This window comes from Parambassis ranga, chromosome 24 (assembly GCF_900634625.1).
Source record: "Parambassis ranga chromosome 24, fParRan2.1, whole genome shotgun sequence".
Taxonomy (NCBI): domain Eukaryota; kingdom Metazoa; phylum Chordata; class Actinopteri; family Ambassidae; genus Parambassis; species Parambassis ranga.
The window spans coordinates 12,149,054-12,174,497 of NC_041043.1; the positions used below are offsets into that span (position 1 = coordinate 12,149,054).

Below are 25,444 nucleotides of genomic sequence, written 5' to 3' on the forward strand. Positions count from 1 at the left end.
TTCAAAGAGAAAATAAAGAAACCCTGCATGATGAAGGTTTGTTTGGGTGTTGGCAGTTGGCTTTGGCGAGATCCGGTCCCACAGCACCACCATCCATCTGGCAAGGCAGATGCACTGATGCGGCGTGGCGCAGTGTCGAGCCTGGAAGAGACATTTAAGGGCACTGTGTAAAAGCAATCTTCGCTTTTAATGTTTCATTTTATACCTGCTGGACTTCTATCGTTTAGTCTGATCCTCCAGTGTGGCGGATGCCGAGATGAGGGTTGTGGGAGCTTGTCTGCATTTCTTGATGTGTCTACTTATTTGAGAAAGAATGACATTTTAATAGCGTAGCTGATACTTTTGTCTTTTGTCTCCTAAATGAATGATATTTGTCTAAAAGGGTTCAGATACCTGTCACAGAAGCAGGAGATGCTCTTTTTTCGTATAAGTGAAGATCCTGCGAGTCAGCTGACATGAGCTACACACAGAGTAGTAAAAGAATTAGCAGCAGTACACACACACATCTGCATATGTCACAATATATATTTAGAGAATCACCTTGTGTGGCATTTTAAAATTGAGAAGAAAAGGATTGTACTCCCTCAGGTTGTAGGTGTCTAGATATGCACAACCCTGAAGATAAAGAGACATTTCTAGTGATTAAACTGTATCTAGTTGGTGCACAGTTCACAGCAGACTGCAGGCTAGAGCTTCACCTTGCTGTTACAGTGATGGAGGTAGTGGCTGTATAAGCTCTGTCGCCTCCTGGCATCCACTGGTCCGCAGCTGGACGCTCTTTCCTCCACCTGCTTCTGGAGGGGAAACCACACACGCTCAGTCCAGCGCTTGTGGAGCAGCTCCTTCCTCCTCAGCTCCGTCACATCCCGCTGGCTCAGAAAACGATCTAAGTCCTCAAGGAAAACAACAAAGCTTTTAACATTTTAGGTGCTACTATAAAAGTGAAAAATATGGAAGGATCTTACCATCATTAAATCTTTTTCTGTTTTCAATATCGGCTGGATCAGTTCTTGCAGCTGCTGATTTTCAGCCTCCATCATTGCCTTTCACAAAGTTAGAAAATCCACCATCACTTTTGCTGCTTGAAAACTTCTACAAGGGGTCACTGTGAGAGTTCAGTTGCATGCAGTACCTGCACTTGTCTGAAGGAGGGGTGAGAGAGCCGATCCTGTCTGAGGCCTTGCCTTGACCTGGAAGGTGAAGCCTCATTCTTCTTCCCTGATCTCACACTCCTACAGGTCCTCGTCCTAACACTCTGCCGGCTCTTTCTGTTCTCTGCGGCATCTTTCACATCTGCACGACTCTCCTGAAACACAAGTGGTTCCCAGGAACGTGTGCTAAAGGTGTGTGCTGTACAGATCCTCACACAAACAAAAATAAATAAATAAATAAATCACATGGCAGCAGCACAACAGGCGGCGACAGGATCTGTCACTGCCTGGAAATATGAGCAGCTTCTCTCATGATTTTGCAACCCTGCAAAGATGGCTGCCATCTATAGTGCTCATTCAGAACATGATCCAGGTCTGCTCTGTTGTCCTCATTTAAGTGGGGATGACAGTGGCTACCTGTCAGCAACCTGAAACCTCTCTCTCATTCAACTTTACTTCGACCCTGAGATTCAGGCATTGTGTGTTCAGATGTACAGACACAGGAGACAGAGAGGCAGCCGTGCATTCACATTAAGCACTGTTGAAATACCTGAGCCGGCCAGACTCCACACACACCTCAGCCCTCCCTGACATTAACTCATAAATTATTAGTTGGTCTCTTGCAAGTAGTCAACGTAATCAACAGGCACGATTTTGCACATAATTAAAAACTTCATTGAGAGAAAGTTTAAGGTGCAGTCCATCATATTACTGCTCTGATGGAGGCATGTTTGTGAGCATTTACCTCAAACAGGCTGACAGGAAAAGGCGTGTGGACGATGATCACACCACTGTTTGTCTTCATGTGGCTCCTGCCTGCATTATAAAAAGCATTCATTAATTATAGCAGCAAAAACATGACATCACACTTTGTACAGTACAGTAGCTACCAAGGATAGGTCGCCGTAGCAACACTGTTGTGTCTTACCTGTGTTAATTTGAGGTGCAATAAAAATCCTCCCAAAATAAATGAACAAATTTCTTTTTTAATTAACACTCTAAAGTTAAAAAAAAATTCCCTCTGAAACTGACTTCAGCTTGAGTCAAAGAGAGGAAGAAGGAGAAAGAATGGAGGAGGAGGAGGAGGAGGAGGAGGAGGTGTCCTTCTGGAGCCTTTCCGTTGCCATGACACCAGCACACAAGGGAACGCGCCCAGCAAAGGTGTCCTGAGGGGCGTGCACGCTGCGAGAGACAAATGAAAGTTTGTGACGCGGAAATTGAATGTTCCATTAACATGATTACACCAAATGTATAATTAAAAATAATGACATGATTAATTAGACCATTTGATAAATGCTTTTGTTTCTATTATTTAGTTGTTTTTTCTTAATTTGTTAAAAAAAATAATACGTCTTTGGTGGGTTTGATGGTACTTGATATAATGATATCGTGATAATTCAGTTCGATTTTACTAAACAGAAATTAGATAATATTACAAGATATTTGATAAATTCTTTTGGTATTTGCTTCTTTATTTTTTCTGTTGTTTTATTTTTATTCTTACTTAAAGGAAGAAAAAAACAGGTAAAAAAAGGGCAAGAAAAAAAAGAATTCTGACTTTTTTTTGTCTCAGATTTTTTTATAATTTTTTTTCTGTCATGACAATTTTTTTATTATTTCAGTGGCTCTAATTCTAATAAGCAGATTATATTATATATTTTTTTCTTCATTTGCATGTGAATTTTTTAAAGAAAGAAAAAAAAAACCCAGGAGTTCAGGGAGGTCTGTGGAGCAGCATGTCTGAGGAGCTTGTGTTACAGTGGGTTAAAGAGTTGTATGTATGTGCAGGTCTTAATGCGCCTGTTGACACTCTGATACTGTGCAGATACTGTCACACTCCGACACCTGCGGAGCAACTGCTTAATTAGCTGCGTAAAGACAGGGCAGGGCTTGGCCAGATCATACTCTGACTTTTCACTGCTTCCCTTCTTTTCGGTGTCGGGTCCAGGACAGGGGGAGCCTACATGGATTGGTGGACTTCGCTGGCAGCGAGTATTGCCCTGCTTTGGATTTTCTGCTTTATAGACGGTAGGACCCAACTGTTTGGAGGATTTGGGAGCTTTATCAGGAACTTTGTGGCTCCTGTCAGCTAAACCTAATGCACAATACATGGTCTAAGGCTGTTTAACTCTGTCTGTAAGATTACTGCATGTATGTTGTCATATTTACATGAACAATAGTCTCCTGAGTTTCATTGCTACAAATTGATTATGTTGCCTAAAATAGTTTTACGCACGGATGCCAAATTAGACTCTGATGCAACATGTCACACACTAAACCTTTGGGATTGGTTGGCTGCATCTCAAAACCTAAAAATATGCCATTATAAGTCTTCTTATGCCTAAAATATTTACCTTTTTATGGTGATATGATGGTGGAATCAACATTTTATTATGACAAAATATACAATAAATTAAAAGCTGTTTTTTTAGTTTTTATAACTTACTGTATGATTTGTGATGTTGGGCATTTGGTGCTTGGTGGCACGCGTAAAATTACGCAGCGCAGCAGATCGCTTTGCGTGCTCAGGTGACCGGGCGCCGCCCGCCTGGCCGGTGAGCAGACTTTAATCCAGTGGCAGACGCTGTTTGTAATAGTTACTGACATTAGTCACAGTGTTAAATTAGTCTCCAGCTGACCCCGTTACCCTCTTATCTCCAGGCAACGCCGTGCTTGAGCTACGGCTGCTCTTCCATGCTCTGACCAAAGCTGCTTGTCACCTGTATCTGGCCCTTCTCCCGCTGCGCAGAGCCGCCACCCACTTCGCGGATTGCGCGAGATACCTGGTCAACCATGCGCAACAGACCCCTTCACCTCACGGATACCTCCACCAGGGTCAACCCCTGGCTAAGAAAGGCACTCTGCACTTCCTGGAGGGCATGTGCGTGGTGTGCGAGACCGTGCCCAACCTGATGGGCGCAGCGCTCAGTGTGGGCGCCGCCTTCTGCCACATGATGCAGGGGGGCTTTTACATCCTGGCAGCCACGCTGCGCACCATCCAGATCAACCTGTTCTCCCAAATGAACGGCGAGAAGGAGAGATGGGACAAAGAGCGACACAGAGCCAAAGAGAACGAGAAGAAGCTGAATTCCAAAGTGCTGGAATACATCTCAGTTTTTTGTCAAGACCCCGTCAGCGCTTTACGCATCAAGGTGGACGTGCCACCTGTGTATAGATAAATCTTTACGCATGTAAAGCAATATGCTGGCTAATTGGCACATAAGGGGCCTTCTTCTAACTGTGAGGGGTTACAGGTACAGCTGATTGGTTGAACTTTGTCCTCAGGTTTTCACTCTCAGATGAGGGAATCAAAGATATTTAAGAGTGGACAAAAAAATGGTGCATTTTGTTACATTTGTTTTACATTTATTGTAAAGAAGTGAAAATAAACAAACAAATGAAACCTCACATCTTTGATGGGTTATGGTATATTTCATATTTTTTCTAACAATCAAGCATCATAATTCAAGTTAATTTCACTAACTAGAAGTTTAAAGTGCCTCCATGTTCATTCACATTAATAAGTCTAAACAAAATATTAACACCTAATAACACCTAATAAAATTAAGGCTCCACAGATATTTCTGATCCTTATATAAAAAAAACAGCACTACTACCACTGGGTCATCATGTCAGGGCTCTTTAGCTTTATCTTAGCCCTGTCAGATCTGGGAGGGATGAGAGCAAGGACACGATGGTAGCCAACTTTCAAGAGTGGCCAGATTAAGTCTGACTACTGACGGTCATTTGTGCAGGCAGCACAGCAGAGGAAGGCGAAGACGAGGAGAGAACAGGACTTTGAGCTAATACTGATGATAAGACCTGTTCCGACTCAGACTAAAGTCTGGCGTCAGGTGTAGCCTGGAGCATCTGTGGAGGGATTTTTCCACCTAGAAGGAGAGAGGGTAAAAAAAATCCCTCAGGATGCTGTTTGTTGCTGTGGTAACACAAAAAAAATCACAAATAACCTGCCATATCTTCCTTAAAGCACCCCAACTTACATAGGATGTCTCCAGTTCTTCTGACCACTGCTTTGTTCACGTTGTATTCATTCTGCTCCGACCTGTGACGGGACCAGAAAATCCCCAAATCTTAACTCTGGCATCAGAAATACAGACAGCTTCTCAACCACCAAAGAAAATGAGCTTAAATCCAAACAGATATATGCAGGGACTAATCTCATTACTCACGCCCTCGACTTGGTCAGAGCCTCCAGCCGCCGCAGTGCAGACAGAACGTTTTTCTGTGTGTCGGACGACAGCGCTTCATAGGTCTGAAGCTCACCTGTGCAACAAACACACACAAAAGAACGTCGTGAAAGGTTTTTTAGCTGGAGATGATCGTAGAGGTCAGAGGTCAAATCTCACACTTTCTGTTTTACCTGAGAGGATGAGCTTTGTAGCCAGGCTTCGCACAGCAGGTAGGAGCTGCTTCTCCGTGAACACATGGACGCCTTCTTTACAGAGGAACCTGAATATCAGCTAGACACAAAATACACAAATGGGGCTTAGTGAAAGTTCAATCAGGAAGCGTCCTGGTTCACTCACTCCTCCCTCTTCTCCTATGCTCTCTCCTCTTTCTATCGCTCTACTATAGAAGCAGCTCCTTCTCCTATCAGAGACCACGTCCTTGCTCATGCAGCCAATCACATTCTAGCGCAAAATTTAAAACTTGTCCTCTCTGCTGTCAGCGTTCTTTTCAGATCTAACCCTCAGCCCTCCTCCACCCCAGGCACCAGCAGTCAGAAGCCCAGGCCAGGTCTCTTTCGTCAGCTTAACCTCCCTTTCTTCCCCCTTTTCAGATGATGTCACCTCGGGGTCTAAGCGCCAAAACACATTCTATTTTTACTGAACTGTATTTGAACTGTAACTAGGACTGTGGACAAATGTCCTTGTATGCTTATGTCACCACAGAGTGGCCTCTGACTGATGGCTACCAGTAGGTGTGTGTCTTCAGCCTGAATGAATGAATGAATAAATAATCATCTTAATTTCCAACATACTGGATTTAGCCTAGAATGTATCTGCTGTGCTTTGGTTTTAACAATAACATGTATGTTTCATGATGCTAAACCTGATATGAGTCTATGAAGGGTTGCAGGAGCTTCTGCAGGAATTCCAGGACTTCCAGCCCGCCATCTGACACCGTCACTTCCTGCTGACTGATGCGGACCGCTCCACACTTCTTCAGGAGAAAACAAGCCTCCTCAAAGTCCTAATTTGAAGAGAAACAGATAAAATAAGTACAAAACAGCACATAAAATATGGAAAAAAGCATAATCTACAACTAAAAAAAGAGGGTGCTACCTGAGATGAGCTGCCGGGGATGAAGATGAATTCAGTAGAGAAGACATTCTGAAGGAAACTGAAGAAGGTCAAGAGCTCGTCTGTGGACAGAGCAGTTCATGTAATCATACGTTTATATCAGGGGGCAGACAGTGTCAAATCACTCACCTCTCTGTGTGCTCTTCGTGATGAGGATAGCCGTCGCGAGCATGGCTGGACGCACAAAAACGTGCATCGACTGATTCCTGTAGGAGGCCAGCATCAACACGGCCGCCGCTGTCCTCATCACGCCTTCCTCCGGGCCGATTGGATGTTTCCTCACAGGCTTTTCCTCCTGAACCAGGTAGACACGCCCGGCTTTACGCTGAACAATGGAGCGGTGAAGGGTCAACGTGGATGACATCACATCGGAGTCCGGGACGTCTCCTGCAAAAACATAAACCTTCACATTGGGGTCGTTCGGAGTTTCGGTGTCGTTGGGTGCATGTGTGTGTTTATACGCCCACACGTGCCTGCCTGTGTGTACACTGAGGGTAAGTTACTTAAAGTGCATTAATCCACTGAACATCTCCTAAGTGAATCTGAACACTTGTGCCAACTCACATTCATCTAATCTGTCTGATCTACTGCAGACCAGGTCAAAGCAGCCTTCACCTGCTCCATCCTGAGGTGAGACACTGACAGACTGACAAAACACTCGGTTACCTCTCTGAACTAACTCGTCTGGATTCCAGTTCAATATGCAAATGCCCCCTGCTGGTCATTTAAGGGAGCTAAAATTGAGGGCTTACTGTATTATCTGATCTTAGGATAATTCCAATATTTTCATTTCTTCTAAATATCTTTTTTTATTTGATGCCATGTATTGGAATTTAATTTAATTTAATTTAATTTAATTTAATTTAATTTAATTTAATTTAATTTAATTTAATATTGAAATTATATATTTTCAAAAATAAGTATTCCATATAATTATAGTATTATTATTATTATTATTATTATTATTTTGTTTTTAATTTTTTATTAAATTTTCATTAATATGTAACTCAACTACGTAGTCACAATCTTATAACAAGCTCTCAGAAGTGTGTTTTGCAAAAATATTTTGTACCCACCAGGCCAGTTGAGTCGAGCCCCGAAGCCCAGCGCCAGCTTCCTGAGCCAGAGGGTTTTCTCTGTGAGCTGATGCCACAGCAGACCCTCTTCTGTTAAACCTCTGGTTGGAGTCTGGAGCATCACGCAGGCCATCAGAGACCAGGGGCTGATCAGAAAGCCTTCCTCTTGGATCCGTACCATCAAATGAGCCAGCCAGCTTACGCAGGCCTGGGCCTCTGCTGTGGGCTTCTGAGGAAGATCTCTGAGAACAGATAAAAAGGAGCAAATAACTAATTTACTAGATGTTGTTTTAACAAGTTAAAGAGGACTTAAAGACACCTAATCTCTACCTTGGTATGAGGTTGTACTGGCAGCGATTCATTTTGCCTTCACACAGCTGTCGGACTGACAGTGGGCGGCCAAAGCTGACGTGCATGCAGCCGTAGTCTTCCTGCAAAACACTGCTTGCCTTCAGGAGACCCTACAGGAACAGGGTGAGACCAGGAGGAATAAATATCAGCTTTGTTCATACATGACCTCTCTCTACTTTTAATCTAAACCATGTGACCAGCGCTCACCTTGGTGCTTTCTCTGGGCTTGGGGACACCAAGTAACTCGTGTGCAAGCAACGACTCCTCCAGTACTCTGTCATAGCTGATACTGATAGGCACCAGTGTGATGTCAAACACCTCACCTTTAAAGAAGGGCTCGAGCACCATGTGCATCATACCTGCAGACATACCCAGACAGTGCAGAGTGAACATACTCTGTACGCAGACAGTAGACACAAGGGACCATATTTGGAAGACATGGTGGCAGTGAGTTGCCAGCCTGGAGTTGCATGTTCATACATCTTCTGGACCAAACCCTGACACTCACCTAACTTTGGCGTCAAAGACTTCAGCGTGCGACTCCTCAAGCCTTCCACATAAAACTCCACAGGAGCAAATCCTTTCTGTAAAGCAACACATAAACCTGTTGGAAACCATCTTTACTGATGGTCCTGAGGAAGCCCACTTGACCTGTGTCTTACCCTGACAATGGTTCGGACGTATTCTGACAGCACTGCCCAGTACAGCTTGTCGGAACCGATGGCTCTCCGGATAAAGAACGCTCCAGATCGACGAAGGATCTCCCCCACGATCTTCATCCCTGCAAGAGCTTTACAGTGGAGGAGGAGAGCAGAGGAAATAGTCAGTGTCTGCATCTATGCTTGGATGCTACTCTGTGAGTTACACTAACAACAACACTTCAATTCAAATAGATACTTGCGGATTCCTGCAGCAATAACAGGCACTGGGATGTCATAAGTGAAAAGGACATAGGAGATGATCAAGAAGTCCAAATAACTTCTATGATTGGGCATCAGGATGACTGGACTCTCCTGAACAGCCTGTTGAAGCTACAGAGAATGGGAGTGTTTAAGCACGTCTGACAAATGTGACACCACCCATCACTATTTACAGTAGGTTCTAATCCTGATTTCTGACCATGTTGAGTCCCTCCATGTTGACATAGATACTCCTGAAGAGCCTCTTGAACACCTTGGTGAGTGTGTAGCCCATCAGCCTGATAAAGCCCAGCTGCAGGTTTTGAGACATTTCCTCCAAAATCGCACCGGCCTCCTTTCTCACGTTCTCCTCCGATGAACCCGTCTCCATTGCAATCTGAGAAGGAATGTGGAGAATCGATTGATAGCATGATTTTTTTGCGGTTACTATGCTTTTTGTTTTAATTTTAAAGTGAATCAATCGCACCTCTTTGGCCACGTAGCGCAGATACTGGGATTCCAGTACGGCTTTGTTGAGTTCGGCGATGGAGGAGGGCGGAGCTCCTTTGTACGGCTGAGGGTTAAAGGTCCTGAAGGCATGGCCAAGGTCACTGCTGCGCCTCCTCTCCTCTAATATATCAACAAAGTCCTCCTCCTCTGCCGGGCGGCCCACTCTGCCTGAATCCCTGTACTGAAGGTGGGTCGGAAATGTTAGTTTGATGCTTAAGACCTTTGTGTGTTGCTACCAATAAAGCACAGAAAGGGACTAAAATCATCAGCATGCTAAGGTGTTTTCATGAACCACACCAGACTGTAGTGAGTCAAACTCACATCTGGGTGCTGTCCAGGGTCTAACTCATGTGATTCAGACAGGTCTTTAGAAAGTAAAACATAAACTACAACAATGGCTTCTTACAACACACAATACCTGTGTTGTAGCAAACCACATGTAACTTTACAAAACAAATTCATATGATTGACAATAATAAAAAATGTCAATATGTGTTTAAAAAATAAGCATCACAGCTCATAAAATCATTAAAAAACAACAGGAACGCTGTAGAACCTGTACTCCAAAATGTGTGTGTGTGTTACTTTGTGAGCTCAGATTGTGTGCATAGTTTGATATTAAGCTTCCACATTAATGGTCTGGAGGGGGGAACATTCCTGTCCTTAGCACAGGCTTAACCTAACAGCAGTGTGTGCTGTAATGTAGACAGTAAACACACTCTTCACACTTCATTTTTGCATATTTACATTGAAAATATGAACTTTTTTTCCATCTGTTTTTTAAAAAAAAACCCACTGAAGGCAGCTGAACAAACATTAAACATGGAGCTATGTTAATCACCTCCCCTCTTTCTCTTTTGTACTATGACCCTCCAACACTGACCTATTAAGCAACAACTGCTTAGAAACTCTGAACAAGTAGGCCAAAGTTTCAGCAGCTTAAGCTCTGTGTGCAGCACAGCAGCGTCCTCAGCATGAAGACAGCAAATACACAATGTCTTTGTCTCCGTACACACACACTTTGTACACAAAATGTGTTCTAAAGCTTGTAGTTGTTGAAGAATCGGCGGATGCAAACAAACGCGTGTGTCAAAGGCGCAGACCAACAGCTGTCTTACCGTGCCTGTCATTCTGTACAGGAACAACTTCACAAGTCCTCACTCTCTCTCTGACACAAACTCACACACACGCTTTCGTTTTCCGTGGCCGAAGGCTTCCGTCCCTACACACAGTGCGCACTGAGCAGCGCCATGAGACCGCCGGGCCAATGGAGGCGCAGGGTTTAGGAGACTCCTCCTGCGTATTGTAATGCGCAGTCCCGTGCGCTCTGGTAACCCGAGACGGGAGTGCACGACAGCAGCAGAGACACAAATACTGAATGGAACAGGGGCACCTCTACCCCCTCCCCCACTAAACAACAGTCAAAATATTTGTATTTTTTTTAACAAATTTAATTTATAGTCTCAACACATTGGTGCATATTTAAATTAAAAATAATCCTCCACTCCTGTACTGTGGTTTCTTACTCATTGTTCTGTAAAATGATATATTATATAATATATTCCTATATACTGTAATATATGTAATATTGCAATGATTTCCTGACTTGCTCACTGCCTGACCAAACATTCATCATTGTGACTGGAAAAAAACCTTCACCTGGTCCATCCATTCAAGAGGCACACACACACACACACACACACACACTCTGAGGCTATCAGTTTCTTAGACAGTGAGCAGGCAGAATAATCACCATGGCAACTGTTGTTGACAAACAGCGGAGGAAAGTACACATTCCATCACATTGGTGTGATGTATTCCATTTTACTGTTGAAAAAGATGAGGTATACTAATATATAAATAAGAATAAAAGCATCTCTCTATCTGCAGACTTTATCTTTATTTAAGAAATGTCAGTGTTCGTATGTTGTCCGGGTGGATGTGAAGACGGTAAGAGGAGGAGCAGTCATTGCTCTGAAAGGCCTTACAAAAGACAGTAACACACACACACTGTGATAACAAAGTAGTTTTAAATTATTGATTGCATCCATAGGCCAAAAAAACAAAAACAAGATGATTTCAGGCTATGTTGGCTCTTTCATGGAAAGAATAATAGCATTGTGTTAATGAACTAGTTTTATCATGATAGTATTGTTCAGCTTCTCATATGGTCACTGTATGTGACCCCATTTTATCTGCAGTATTAAAGCTACATTTTCACACAGTCTTCAGTCAGTAGCTAATCCCTCACATGGACTGGAGGTTTATTCTGCAAACAAATACATTGAAGCCCACCACAGACATGACTGCAACACTTACACACTGAGGTTTGCATAGAAAAATAAATTCATCTCATAGACACAGGAGGTTATATTGTGCTTTTTTTTCTTTCAGCAAAAGCTGACTTTACTCTGTATTATACCTCTGCTTACTACTAAAGCTACATAGATGCTCCTAATACATGTGAATATAATTAACATCTAATACTGACTTTAAACAGAATCATCAATTACATGCACATATGTTGCTATATAATAGAATAAGTCTGTAGAGCTGCATCTTCAAACGGATTTGAGTGTAAAAGTTCAGAGTATGAAAATAAATGCTGTATTTGGCACATCTCGCTGTCTGTTCAGCGCACACACACCATGAATATAGAGTCTTGAATACAGACTAGATAAATAAAAGGTGTAACTACAGAGATGTCAGCCAAAATTATATCTGTGCTAAGCTGCCTAAATAAATTACTATAATTTCTCATATACATACATTTAGTCACATGACCACGAAGCCATCTTTTCATAAAAGTGCACTTGCGTTAAGACTGTTCACAGCAGGTGCTACACTCTGCTGTGCACTAAAAAAGTGCTCCATCTGCTATAAAAATCTACATAAATATATCACACATACACACACACATAACCACAACTGCTACAGGCACACTGGAGTCAGTCAGTGCCTGTCCTGCCTGCCTGGAGAGAGGCTCAGCAGGCCACAGGTAGTCAGCTGCCAGGGATGGGAGTGTGTGGAGGTGTAGTTCCCTGAGAGTCCACCTGGGGGAGCTGCTGTCGCCAGTAGGTGAAGTGGCTGAAGGTGTCTGAGCAGGGGAAGTCTGAGGAGGAGGCTCGGGCCTTCAGAGGAAAGACGTGGTCAACCACCTCGCCCAGACGTGCGTACCTGAGGAGCAAAGAGGAGGTTATTGTAGAGAGATTGACTGATACCCCTCACCCCTCCAATCATGTAACTATGAAGCAGGACTTACGATGAGATGTTGGTCTTGGCGTGTTCCTGCACCAGCTCACCTTTAGGATTAACTGTAAAAATCCTGTTTAGCGGCACTCCAACTTCTTTATAGGAAAAAACATCCTACAAATATTAAAAAAAGGCGATGAATCACTCACACTTGTGCAACAACCTACAGCATAACTGCCATTGATTCTTCATCGTGTGTGTGTGCATACTGTTGGTCTGTTGCCAAATGCTGCATAGAAAGGTTGTGTGTTGGGGTAGAAGAGGTTCTTAATATCCGTGAGACACTCCACCTTGAACTTCTCTGGCTTCTTCTCAATCACCTCTCTATCAAACATAGGAAAACACAATCAGAAATACAATGGTGAATTCATATAGATGTTTGTGGGTATAAATAATACCTGTGCAGTGCTGAGAAGAGGCTGCTCGGGCTCAGGAGGACGGGGCCCATTGGTAGCATGGTGCCTCTCTCATTGACCCAGTTGAGGTAGCCTCTGGTCATATCAGCCATGCCGATCGCTCGAGCTGAACAATACAGGAACTTGTAGCCATTTCTGAGAGAAAGAAAGACAGAGAGAGGTTTGAAATATGCGAAGATTGTGGGTGATTTGTTGATTGAGTGGTACTTACTGGCTGACTTTGTGGTAGAGGTGAGCAATTCCCTGATGTGTCCAGTCTTTTCCAAGTGTAGGCAGGATATGGCCCAATGTGTCTGACCTGGTAGTTACATTAGAAAATATGGGTTTTTAGATCAAAATTACTCTTACTATTAGCATGTAAAGTGCAAAATTGTGTTTTTTGAAACCAGAGAACATTAAAACTTGAATTTATTGGAATGACGGGCCGCCTGCTCATTGTGTTAGCTGCTTCTGCCTGTCTCACACACCTAGTAATGGTTCCATCTATGTCAGAGATGATGATCTTATCATCCCAGTTCCAGAGGTAGATGGTGCCCTGACAGCGACAGGTTCCCTGGTACTGAGTGGTCACACTGAACACAACATCGTTAGGACCATCCTGCAGCTGTAGCGATAGCTGTGTGTGTGAGAGTGAGAGAGTGAAGCGGAAAGAAAATGAGATACACTGCTTTAGACACTAATAGTGTGAGGGGTTGTTGCATTGCTGTATCCAAAGCTCACCAGCTGCTCTGATGTGAGTCGAAGTGTTTTCTTGTAAGACACGCCTCCTGAAGTGAGTCCAGGCTCTGATTGGATGGTTGAGGAGGTCTGATTGGATGTCCTGAGGTCTTCATCACTAGAGGAAGACTCTTCTTGCCTGCCAATGCACAAGTTAACAAAGCATTAAATGTTGACATTACACTGTACATAAAAAAAAAAAAAACGTTTTCCTCTCACTGGCGACCCCTATGGAGATAATTGAGAACTGCAGGTGTTCAATACTGATTTACATTTATTCATTAATGAGGGAACATGGAAGGATTTCTTACCTGCTAGTAATTTTTCCAACCTGCTCAGCTGAGCCGCAGGCCCCACGTTCAGAGACTGAATCCTGAGAGAAGAGTTTCATACTTAATTTACTAAATAAAAGAAAAGAGCCCTAACACTGCAGAAAATTTCAAAAATTACCGCTTTGGTGCTGTTGCTTCTGCCTCTCCAGGAGAACCACCATCTCCCTCCTTTCTTGGGCATCTTCTCCTTCATAATGTTTTCCACTGCAGCCTATAGCAGAGCACGCACAAGCCAAACAACCACAACACAAAAACACACTTAAAAAACTGAAGCCAAATCAGACTGTAAATCAAGAAACAGTGACACAAAACCAAGAATGTGTCTGCCGCTGTGGAATGGAAACAAAAATAAGGCGGCAAGAGACGGGAGATTGAAAGGGGATGAAGAAGGAGGCCGGTGCAAGAGATAAGGGGTGTAAGATGAGAAAACAGGATAGTGGGTTGGAAGGACTGTTATGTCTGACATACTGAGCTGTAGCCCAAGACACCAGTCAGACAACAGAGAAGGAACTCCAGGGTGGATTGAATATAACTGAGGCATGAGAACTAAGGATGGAGGAGGAGGAGGGAGTAATGAAATAAGAGGAGAGAACACAGAAGAAGACAACATGTTATAGGATGTGTGTGGAGAAGTTAAATCCCCCTCCTTCCATAGCATCACACACTCTGGGACCTTGCTTTGTAAAACTCCACTTCTCCTTTAGAGCCCGGATAGCTCAGTCGGTAGAGCATCAGACTTTTAATCTGAGGGTCCAGGGTTCAAGTCCCTGTTCGGGCGTTAGCCTTTATGCATTTTCCCCATTGTGGGACTAATAAAGGTTTCTTAATCTTAATCTTACAGACACAGGATGCAGTACCACTTTCTGTCAGAAGGGGGGACACTAACACAACAACCCTACAGAGTGCATCTGTGCTGTGTGTGCTATCAGTGTTTACCTTTGGCAGGGGTTTCTGAAAGGCTTGCATAGCCAGCACAAGTGGTGCCGCAGTGCTCCAGTTATAGTACCTGAGGGAGAGACACACATTTATTTTTACAAATGCAGCGAAACACAGTCTGTAAACCCTTTTCTGCAGCATGGATTTCTTTATTCTTGCAGGTCTTACTTTGAGCCAATTTTCACAACTAAATTGGGGTCGTCGATGATGGACGGGTTCTCTGTGAACTGCTGATAGGAGATGATCTTCTCATGAAACATTTCTGTAGAGGCGAAAACACACACACAGCTTACTACACAGTGTATGATGTGTTGTACAGTTGTGTCATGTCGTAAATGTACCTTTAGTGATCTCCCTGTTGTCAGTCAGTCCTCCACACAGAGAGATGGCAATGGATGGCAGGTCAGACATGGGGTCACAGTAGCTGTCCACTCCGCTGTCTCCTCCTGAGCTCATGGACTGAGGCGACAGACTGCTGCTGTGGAGGCCTGGATCAGAGATGCTCCTTACAGTGGCACCACTGTCACTGCAGAAGAGGAGGAGAAAGAGGAGGTATTGTGTCTAACTGTGGACTCCCAGGTTACAGAGCTTTCACAGAAGCAATGATGTGTCTGTCTTTATACCTCTTAGGGAAATAAAGCGCGGCTACTTCAGGCTCAAGCTCTGTGATGTCATCCAGGTATATTCCATCAGAGCCAAGATGGCGGCTCCTTTTGTCTGACAAAGGGGAAACGACTCAGATGAAATCAAATCTTTGCTTTTTACAGGGATAATTATGGAGGCTGCTACAGAGTTTGGCAAAAAAGTGAAGTTTTGGGGCCTCTTAATACAATGCAAGGAATGATATTTGGTCTGTGGTGCACCAAAAAAGTGTCATTTCTTGTGGCTTTAACATCACAAATTAAATGTGTGTCAGCTCTGATGGGGAAAACACATTTTTATAAACTGCCTTTTCAAAACAGTTTTTACCTTTTCTCTTAGATGGAGAGTCTGTTTTGCTTAATTGACGTGTCATCGGCTCCTCCATGTCGGCCATACAAGCTGCGGCGCCTCCCCCTGTTGTAACATGCATCTCTGACATCGCTGTATGTGGCTCCATCCTCATAGGTTCTGACTCCATCCCCTCTGTGGCTGCTGTATCCTCTGTTTCCTCTGGCATTAGCAGCCGCAATGCTGATATCTCAGAGCAGGGTCCACACTGATCCGAAGACATCTCATGACTGATGACACGGAAGTGCGTGCTCTCAGACACAGGGATGGATACAGGACACACCGGGCCGGACTTCTTTTGAAGAAAGGATGGCTTGAAAGTAGAGGAGGAGGAGGACATGAGCACCAGAACTACCAGTGACATTTGATATGTGCATTATGGGCACTTTTGTACCGTGGCAGCCTGTGGTAGCTCTCCCCATGCCCAGTGCATGGCTGGATTCTGATTGTCTAAATCTGAAGGCTTAGTGATGAGTTCAGAGTCACTCTTTGGAGAGGTTGGGCGAGAGTTTCCAGGGCTAAGAGAGGAAGAGGTAATAAAAATACATGATACATCTGCCGTAAAGTATGTAGCTGTGTGCAGATTTTGTGTCAGTTGAGCACCTCTGAATGGGACTCCACTCCCCGTCCGAACGAGTGTACATGCCAGCAGCCTGAGCAAAAGAAGCGCTGGCCGAAGCAACTCCTGCCTCTTCTCTCATGGCATCCCGAGACCTGCAACATGCACAGACAGGCACACCTAAAATAAGTGGTGTGTCTTTTATGTTGTAATGGCCTATGAGTTACCTTTTACCTTTCACCCATTCCCATAACGACTTTCATGACCCACAAAATGACAGATCGTGCCTTAACTTGTTGCTTCACTCTGCCTGCACTCAAGCGCATAGCATGTGTTCTGTCTCTTATTACACTGCCAAGTGGTGACTGATACATTTAGTACGAGTCATAAATGCAAATACAAGGTTTAATGTTTTATAATAATACACACTGTTTACACTACATATACTAGATGAATAACTGCACCACTCGGTTTGTGAATGTAAGCTCCTGGTGTTGTTTTACAGCAGAGTTGAGACAGAATTGAGATGTAATCTATCCAACACATAAACCTGTCAGCTGCAACTGTATTCATTCATATGCAGAGTTCAACGTCGACTACATACAGCTGCGTGTGTTTTACAGGCACGTGTGTAAACAGAGGCACATGGAATAACAGTGCAGACACACAGCGATGTTTTCCATATGGTCTTGAGCTTCTTATCATTGTGTGCATACAACTGCAGCTGGATCCTCTACACATGCTGTTTATTCTTGCCTGTCAGACCCCTGCCAAACTCATTTCGGTGATGTATTGCACTGTTTATCACCACAGCCCTCTCTCTCTCTCTCTGTGTCTCCTCCCTCACAGTCACGTGAATCCTCATCCTCTGTGCTTGCACCACATTTTCCTGCGCTTCTTTTTCCTTCTCTCCGTTGTTTTTCCTCACCTGCTGTTCTCCCTTTCCGTCCCCTCATCTGAGCTGATATCTATGGTGAACATGTCTTCGTCTGCGGAGTAGTCACCACTCTCCTCCCTCCTCACGCTGTCCGCCCGAGCCTTTCTCCTCCTCTTCCTCCTCTTCTTCATCAGCCCGTTGCTGCTCTCTCCGCTGCCCCCCATGGAGCCCAGGGTTTGTATGGGCGGCCCCCCAGAGCTTTTTCCCATCAGGGAGGGGCTCTTCAGAGCGACCCCGTCGGACAAGATGGGAGAGGTGGCCAGGTAGGAGGGAACGACTTCCTGTTAGGAGCAGAATCATAGGGTGGGGTCATTTTGGTGGAGGAAACATGAACCAAAACATCTAAAGTATGATTTTTGAGTAGACACAAAGAACCATTGTCCTGTTGTTTACAGCTTTGGATGTGGGGCTGTAGAACCAGCTCAGATATTTCCAGTTAATAACAAAGCACTGCATCATAAAACATTAATCCTGCCTGAACAATAATCTGTGACTCCACTGTTGGCTTATTGCATGATTTTAGTCACTGCCAAACTGTTCGCAACATTCTCTGCTGAGCAAAACAGCCAATCCATAACAGAATCTGACTTGTGAAGCTAGTTTTTATAGCCCCTTTCTTTCTAGGAAACAAACACACTTTCCAGGAGGGTCCCTTGCTATGGAGGATAAAAGTGTGTGTATGTGAGTTTGTGTGTCTCCAGACATGCACAGAGAAATGGAAGAAAAACTGATGTGTAACCATATGATTTGTGGTCTGGAAATACTGCCTCACATTTTTGCTTCCCAAGAAAATGGGTTCCAAAACACAATTCTCTTCCTCCTCCCTTCCTCGCTCAGAGAATCTGACACCACCCTGGGGAACATAAATCACCCCCTTCTACTGCTGGAGCCAGGCCGCAGCCTCAGTAACTTCATTGCCTTTTTATGTCCGTCTGTTACACACATCTTCATGTGCATACAAAGCATTTTATGACATCACACGTGACTTTAAACCTGCAACTACCAAAACCAGTGAAAACACAGGAATTAAATGAAACCTTCCAAATACAGAGAAAAAAAACGGCTTTCCAAAAGATTTGCTCAAGCGTATTTTTTTTTTGCAGGGAGACTCCTTCGTCCTGGTTTACCCTTGGTCTTAAGGCCACGGTATTTAATATAGGTCAGAGAGTCTGGGTCGGTGAGGACTCCAACTCATTGACTAACAGAAGGAGGCTGTTCAAAAAGCAAAGGAAAACATTCCTGGCTGCGGTGCCAAATCTGCACACAGCATGACCTTGTTCAAACTACTGTGACGGTGTGTAAGGAGGAAGATAAGTTTCGAATAATGCTTCTCGGTTGTAAACATGGGCATGTCCGTGATTCAACTCGTTACGGTGGGGTTGAAGACTAATGTGTTTTTAGTCGAAGCAGTGAGGTCATTTAAAGGACTAAAATCCATTAGCCAGCATTTTACTGCTTTGTCGCCTTTTGCCAGAGACACTCATTCCATTTTGAATAAAGACAGTTTGCACAGTTAGAAAGCTTCCATCCCTTACCTGATCATTTGCCGTTTCTATCACAAAGAATGCCTCTCCATTGTCCCCAAGCTTCATGTGTAAATCCACTGGCTCTCCATTGATTTCCATGTCCACCTAAAGAGAAAAAAAGAGGACAGAAGATGAGGGCAGAGGACAAACTTTCCCTTATACATACAGCAGATGAATTGTTTTTATCTCCTTACCACTTTCTCCCGCGACCGGAGGACACCCATCTTGCCGAAGCGAACGTGAAAAGGCGAGCAATGCAGGGAGCCATTGGGCTGTCTCACTACGATGACATCAATGCAGCCGGAGAGGGTGGCGGGATTCAGGCCTCGGTAGAGTTCTTTGACCTGGACAAACACCTGGCCTGCCAACTGGCCCACGTAGTTCATGGTCTGACGTGTCTGGACGAATAAACAGAAAGAGCAAATAAGAGTTTATGATCATTCTTCAGCCGATCAGTCAAAACAGTGAGAGGTGAGTTCTTCTACAACTCTGATGTGGCACGTTTTCGAGAGACACAAAGGAAACTGTGGTTCCTGTTTATTAGTACTTTTACGATCACTTCTCATACCACTCTGTGACCTACATACTGGAGAATGAACCCTCTAGCACTGTGACCTTCCCTCCCTGTCCTACCCTCCGTCATACGTCTGGAAATCCAATCCACCTGTTTTCCATTCAGCAAGCACCGGACGGCAGAGGTCAAAGGACAGAAAGAGTATAAAGTAGATACAGTATGTACCATAACCATCAGCCAATAACCTGGTGTTTATTGGCTGGGAGCCATGAGGTTTAGAGAGAAATGTGTTGAAGGTAAAGGTGACAGTTACACAACATCATAAAAAATCACTGAATTCATCATCTGTGAATTGCTGGGAAACAGCTACAGACCACTTAGGCAATCATTACTTAATGCCTAAAAATGTCTGCTTCGATCCTTTCAAATCAGTTCAGCCCTTAAAAACCACTGAAATGTGCTCTCATGTTCTGTGAGATTACCCATCCAGCTCCTAAACAGGCTGTTAAAGTATCTACTAAAACAAAACAGATAGCTGTCAGCATCGTAAACATTTGTATTTGTTTTGCATATTATATTTAGCTCAAAGCAAAGTAAAGAAATAAACTAAATCAAGAGCTAAGCTCGTCTTTTACTGACTGAACTCCTTTGTGATGCAAACACAGAACAGCAGCTGACTATCAACAACACAGAGAAAAAGGGGGACCCGACCTTGGCAGCAGTGGGGCCCCTAAATGGTTGCAGCACCAAAAAAAGATAAGGTTGGAACAATGCCAACATACCCCCCTTCCCCTTACCCTCCTCATCCTTTAAGTACATGTGACCAGGAGAAGAGGCCCTCACTAAAGAACAAGGGGCCCTAATTTTAGTAACAGCAGATGAATCTGAGAAGCCGTGTTGACAGAAGTCTCGTCAATGACCTTCACTGTATTAAATTATTAACTGAAGCATCCAGTTACAGTGTCGGCAGGCAGGCGAATCCACTGATCAATTCAAACAGAGGACTTGCTGTGTGTGTGTGTGAGTGTGTGAAAGAAATGCTGCTAGCGGCTTGGTCTAAAAATAGACCGTCTCAGGTCAGAGATGAGACAAAAAGAGGAACAAAGTTTCAAAACAGTGAGATACAGACAGTTAAATCACATGAAAGCAGTCTCAGAATGATCATTTACAAGACTCCTTTACATGAAAATACTGCTGCAAATATACCCTGACAAGTAATGATAACTAATCAAATGAATCATTATAATCATAATACAAAAAAAATACATGACAACATAGGGCCAACTCTGAACAGCCAATCAGCTTTCACATATTTAAATAGCCAAAAAAAGAAACAAATAATTGTAGGTACAGTAAGAAGTTGACTCATGTGAATGTAAAAGGAAAATATTACAGTTATACAATACAATAATACAGAAATACCGAGCAGGTGCATTCAAATCTACGTGAAAATAGTCACGTTACCTTGTAAAGATGAAAATTCTGGCACAACAAGGAGACAAGCGCGTCCTCAGCGGTGAATGACAGCGCCACACGACATTATAACACTTCCTGTGTCTGGATATCTGAGCCTGCGACCCGCTGTCACGGAAAACCGAGTATTTAAGTTAAAGCGATACAACTCATCATGATCATCACCGTCGTCTCCTTCCTCCTCCTCCTCCTCCTCCTCCTCCCAGGACGGACTGCCTGCCTCTCTTTTTCACTCTCGCGCTCGCGCAGCATTCTCATTGGACGATATCATACGCAGTGAAGCGGAAAACAGACCGCTGGCCAATCAGCGTCCAGCTGTTGAGTTGCTAAACGCAGCGCTTTAGCTGCCACAGTGGCAAAAAAAATTACACCTTTCTACGCTGTTGTGTTGCCTCGAATTAGTATTCTGACGAGATTTATTCGCTTTTATTGGCATTAAACAAACAAATAGTTAATATACAAAAACAAAAATAATATGATTTTAAAGCTACATCACGTGTATATAATATGTGAGTAAATAATGCATTTTTGTGTTGCGCAGTCATCACCTCCATTCACTGTAGTGTTTTTTTTTTTTTACGGTAGTGATTTATAGACGGCGGGAAGGATGGATGCTACGTCAGCGTTTAAAGCTTGGTCCGTATGTTTAAAAGTCACCCACTCAGCCTGACGCAGTGAGGTGATCTTTCTAACCAATCACAGCGCCGCACAGGAGCACATGCGATATTAGCTGTTTTAACACGAGACACATTTGTAGTAAGACTGTGTGTGTGTGTGAGTGTGTGTGTGTGTGTGTGTATACGTTGAGAGGATGTGGGTTCTAAACAGAAGTGAAACAAGTTCAGTGTGGGTGTTTTTATAAAGCATTTCTGTTGTACAAACACACACAGTGCACCTTATTCAGAAACATGAGCTTTGTTATTGCACACGCTGTGTCTGGCTCTGTGTGTGTGTGTGTGAAGGATGTGAAAATGCAGCCAAAATCCTGACAGCTACATACGCCTCTTTCCATGCACACTAACCCAAATACTGGAGACTCACGTGCATCTTCTACAACCAGATCGAGCCACTTCAGTGTGTGTGTGTGTGTGTGTGTGCAGGCTGTAATTGCTTTTCCAGATTGTTAAACAGTGTACAGCCATGTTCAAATGACATGTTTATGTTAGTACTCTGTATTTCAATTCAATGTTTTTGTATAAAAACATAACAGCTATAAACTCATCTTTAGATAAACATACTTTTTTCATCATGCCTTTGTTTATTTAGCTAAAATGAGCCCAAATATGGGAAAACATGTGGGCAATACTAACAGCTTGGCAATAATAAGTTGAAGTGATGGTTTCCTGTATGACTTTTCCAGTCTCTCATACTGTCTGAGGGAAGTTGGGTCCATTCTTCTTCATTGCTTCAGTTTATTGAGGTTTATGCAGAGCTCGCCACAGCATTTTAAACTATAGGCTGAGGTCTGGACTATGACTAGGCTGTCATACAGCAGGACAATGATCCAAAGCACAGCAGCAAACCTACAACAGAATGGCTGGAAAAATAAAAAGACAAGCCCAAATCATCAGCTTGTGTGTGTGTCTGTGAGTGAGGTTTTTCTGCTGATATGCTGTGTTTGGTTTTCACCATACATGTCAATGGACATTAAGGCCAAACAACTTGTCTCACAGGACATTGTTCCAGAAGTGTTGTGGTTTGTACAGATGGGGCAACTCTTTCAAACAAGTGCTGTCAAGGACATTAACACTGAGCATGCTCGGTGAGGCCTGTAGGCCCTGAGATATAGCTCTGTTTTTGTATTTCTCTGAGCATTGCACGGTCTGAATTTGCTGGAACGTCCACTCCTGGGAAGACATTTAAAATGGTTTTCTTATAAGTCTTTCCAAATGGATGTGCAGCAACAATTAATTCTCTAACACCATTGTTGTTGTCTTTCCCTCTCAGCATTGTGTTAACACACACACTTGGAGCCTCCAGCGTCTGCTTCTATAGAGGTCAGCACACCTGCTGATAATCTATTCATCAAGGACCGATGATTTTTTTTTGCTAAATAAATAACAGCGCGTTGAGAAAAGTCATATGATGTCGTTCATCTGAGAGTGTATTCCCCTAATACTAAGGCCTACTACAGTTAAAAACTGAGTGATAAAGTGGTGACTACTTAGCACTGTGCTGTGCTGACAGGTTCTGACCGTCACAGTTTGTTTCCTGAGAACTTTGCCTCGTCAAACTGCTGACGCTGAGGTAACCTGACTTTTTATGAATGGATGGATGTGTGGGATGGTTGCTCCCTTTACTGCATAACAGGTTATGTAAATACCAATCATGTGGTTTCCATTTCCATGTCAGGCAACCTCGCTAAAGCTGATGTGATGAGCTGATTGGGGGGGGGGGGGGGGGGGGGGGGTTTCTCCAAAGGTTCTATAAAATGATGTTTATTATTAATATTTTCATTGCAAATATCACATTAAAGCTACAGTTTGCACTCCACCAAAGCTATGGTAGCTATAGCTAGCTAGCATCGTCTGGAGTTCCCAAAAAATATGCACACATATGCATGTGTGTGAAGACATATGAGCCCTGCAGCTGTCCTTTTTTTTTTTTGACGTGTTTCTAAGAACAAGCTGTGCCAGGAAGATCTGAACCCATCCAACACACTGCAGACACAAAAACAGCACAGTTTTCATTTATAACATGTACAGTCAGTCAGTGTGGTGTGACTATAGTGTTGGGCTACAAGGTGACATTTGAAAGTCTCTCAGCAACATTTTATCAGCAGAGCCAAAACAAAACGTTCTGTTGTTTTTCAGGTCACAGAACAGAATCACCAACACTTGCAGCTTTAGTACACAGAGCATGCAATGATTTTTAAATAACTGACTTTGCACATTTTGCCTCAAGTCATCAGATACAACACATAACATACAAGTACTGGTCATTCTGCCATGCTGTGTCGTTTCAGCTGACTAAACAGGGGCATGCACTGTTTTAACAAATGCATTGCATAAGCCTTTGACACACTTGGTCCATGTCAGAGCTGCTGATTGGCTCAGGCTGTTCTGGCCTGAGAGTCATTAGACTTTACAGAAACTTTGACTGGAACTTGGATTTGGGGATTAACAGGATTTAATCACTCTTTTGGCCAAAACTATGCAGATTTATAGTAATAGGTTACAAAAAGTAGGGGGAAAATGGAAATGTTTTTATTAGTTTGCATGAACTATAGCCCAGATTTTCACCCACATAATGTGCCTCCGAGCTGACATCTTGTATGACGAATGTGCTGTTTTTTCTTCCAGATAATCTATATCTAAAATCTAAATGTTAAAACCACAGTGAGGTGGTGAAATGATCGCTTGATTCATCAGGATAATACTCCACCCAGCTCACTCACCTCTTTTTCTTTCCCCTCTTTCCCATGTTTCAGTTGGATCGTCTTACACCGCAGATTATTTAAACTCACCCCGGCTCACCCCGGCACACAATGTCTCTTATCTGCAAGAACTCCTTAAGGGCTTCTTTTTAATTGGAGGGGACGCAGATTTTTTTTTATATACTTTTATAGTTCTTCCACACATGCAGATAAATTATCACTTTACCCAGCTCCAGGTGGTATCACTGGCATCAGCCTCCTCTAGCTCTTCTTCATCCACAGCTGATATCATGATTCCATAATGTGTCTGATCCCAGCAGCAGATTTGTATTAATGTTGAAACTCCGAGTCAAGAACACTCTTAGGCTCTCGTGTCTTCACTCTGCGAGCACGTCAAGTGTCTGACTGCAGAGTGCAAGTGGACAGTGTCTTACTAAATTTACCTGGGCCCCCCCCCTGGTCAGAAACCCGAGACACCCCTGCAGTGGTCATCCTCCACCAGACCCCCTGACTTCTTAGGCATTTGGGGAAGGGGACACCAGCTAGGATTGTTTGTCAGACTGTAAAGAGTGTGTGCACACACTGATCTCACACACACACACACACACACACTGGCAACAAAATGCTTTGGCACGGGGACCCCCCCCCCCCATGCCTCATCCTTGCTAACACACACTGACAGCTTTTTTAATGTGCAAATTTCTTATTAGTTATCAAATGACACCTGTTGTTGGTGTTGACCATGATGGTGCTGTTGCTGACATTCAGAAGAGACCAGCTGTCACTTGGGGTGAAGTCCAAAGTCTCCCCTGGTAGCCAATGGCTCTTCTTCCAGGGAGCACTGTAATTAATCTAACACTATTATCACTAATGTGTTTGAACTGGTGACCTTTAGTGTCTGATTGTCCAGCTGGCATCTGATTTATTAACTTTTGGACAACACTGCCCCCTAGTGTTCATGAACGGTAACGCGTGAAGTCTTAGAATTAAGGGCATGGAGTAACAGTCACTTCTTGCATTTAATCTGATTTATAAACACATAAACATTTTGTACATTTCATGTTTAGAAACAAAATGTTTCATCAACTTAAAAAAAACGTATTTA

At 43.5% G+C, this 25,444-nt stretch overlaps 3 protein-coding genes and 1 non-coding gene across 5 annotated transcripts; 1 reads left to right on the forward strand and 3 right to left on the reverse strand.

Annotated features, from left to right (window-relative positions):
- Position 1: 1 nt before the first annotated feature.
- fam228a (family with sequence similarity 228 member A) lies at positions 2-1,190 on the reverse strand. The gene is made up of 7 exons (XM_028397924.1): positions 1,133-1,190; positions 966-1,043; positions 699-893; positions 541-615; positions 394-460; positions 206-298; positions 2-141 (listed from the first exon to the last, which is right to left on the reverse strand). The coding sequence occupies exons 2-7, from the start codon at positions 1,038-1,040 to the stop codon at positions 2-4; spliced, it is 645 nt and encodes a 214-aa protein (XP_028253725.1). The 5' UTR covers positions 1,041-1,043; positions 1,133-1,190.
- A 3,311-nt stretch (positions 1,191-4,501) lies between these two features.
- On the reverse strand, positions 4,502-10,591 carry gnpat2 (glyceronephosphate O-acyltransferase 2). Its single transcript, XM_028396984.1, has 16 exons — positions 10,430-10,591; positions 9,289-9,492; positions 9,022-9,198; positions 8,804-8,933; positions 8,565-8,692; positions 8,411-8,486; positions 8,110-8,261; positions 7,882-8,012; positions 7,552-7,793; positions 6,605-6,862; positions 6,458-6,537; positions 6,225-6,365; positions 5,533-5,632; positions 5,342-5,435; positions 5,153-5,214; positions 4,502-5,041 (listed from the first exon to the last, which is right to left on the reverse strand). Exons 1-16 carry the CDS (start codon positions 10,439-10,441, stop codon positions 4,989-4,991), a joined length of 2,040 nt encoding a protein of 679 aa, XP_028252785.1. The 5' UTR covers positions 10,442-10,591; the 3' UTR covers positions 4,502-4,988.
- A 733-nt stretch (positions 10,592-11,324) lies between these two features.
- On the reverse strand, positions 11,325-24,707 carry LOC114428510 (phosphatidate phosphatase LPIN1-like). 2 transcript variants are annotated; one of them, XM_028396982.1, is made up of 20 exons: positions 24,566-24,707; positions 19,171-19,374; positions 18,986-19,081; positions 17,442-17,731; positions 16,558-16,668; positions 16,349-16,472; positions 15,934-16,267; positions 15,588-15,681; positions 15,306-15,490; positions 15,133-15,226; positions 14,965-15,034; positions 14,147-14,239; positions 14,008-14,069; positions 13,700-13,835; positions 13,447-13,595; positions 13,191-13,277; positions 12,962-13,114; positions 12,773-12,887; positions 12,574-12,677; positions 11,325-12,488 (listed from the first exon to the last, which is right to left on the reverse strand). In XM_028396982.1, exons 1-20 carry the CDS (start codon positions 24,629-24,631, stop codon positions 12,314-12,316), a joined length of 2,742 nt encoding a protein of 913 aa, XP_028252783.1. In that variant the 5' UTR covers positions 24,632-24,707; the 3' UTR covers positions 11,325-12,313. The 2 variants fall into 2 exon arrangements, with proteins under 2 accessions (XP_028252783.1, XP_028252784.1); XM_028396983.1 differs by lacking the exon at positions 24,566-24,707 and adding an exon at positions 20,955-21,140.
- trnak-uuu (transfer RNA lysine (anticodon UUU)) lies at positions 14,734-14,806 on the forward strand. The gene has a single exon. It is a non-coding gene; the product is annotated as a tRNA-Lys (tRNA).
- Positions 24,708-25,444: the final 737 nt, after the last annotated feature.

Coding starts and splice junctions, on each gene's coding strand:
- fam228a (XM_028397924.1), bottom strand. CDS start 1,040: ATGATGGAGGCTGAAAATCAGCAGCTGCAAGAACTGATCCAGCCGATA. Junction 894..965: donor CAGAAAAAGATTTAATGATG/GTAAGATCCTTC, acceptor GTTTTCCTTGAG/GACTTAGATCGTTTTCTGAG. Junction 299..393: donor ATCTCCTGCTTCTGTGACAG/GTATCTGAACCC, acceptor TTCTCAAATAAG/TAGACACATCAAGAAATGCA.
- gnpat2 (XM_028396984.1), bottom strand. Junction 8,934..9,021: donor ACATGGAGGGACTCAACATG/GTCAGAAATCAG, acceptor CATTCTCTGTAG/CTTCAACAGGCTGTTCAGGA. Junction 8,487..8,564: donor ACGTCCGAACCATTGTCAGG/GTAAGACACAGG, acceptor GTTGCTTTACAG/AAAGGATTTGCTCCTGTGGA.
- LOC114428510 (XM_028396982.1), bottom strand. CDS start 24,631: ATGATATCAGCTGTGGATGAAGAAGAGCTAGAGGAGGCTGATGCCAGT. Junction 12,888..12,961: donor CTCTTCTCAGCACTGCACAG/GTATTATTTATA, acceptor TATGTTTGATAG/AGAGGTGATTGAGAAGAAGC. Junction 12,678..12,772: donor CATTTGGCAACAGACCAACA/GTATGCACACAC, acceptor TAATATTTGTAG/GATGTTTTTTCCTATAAAGA.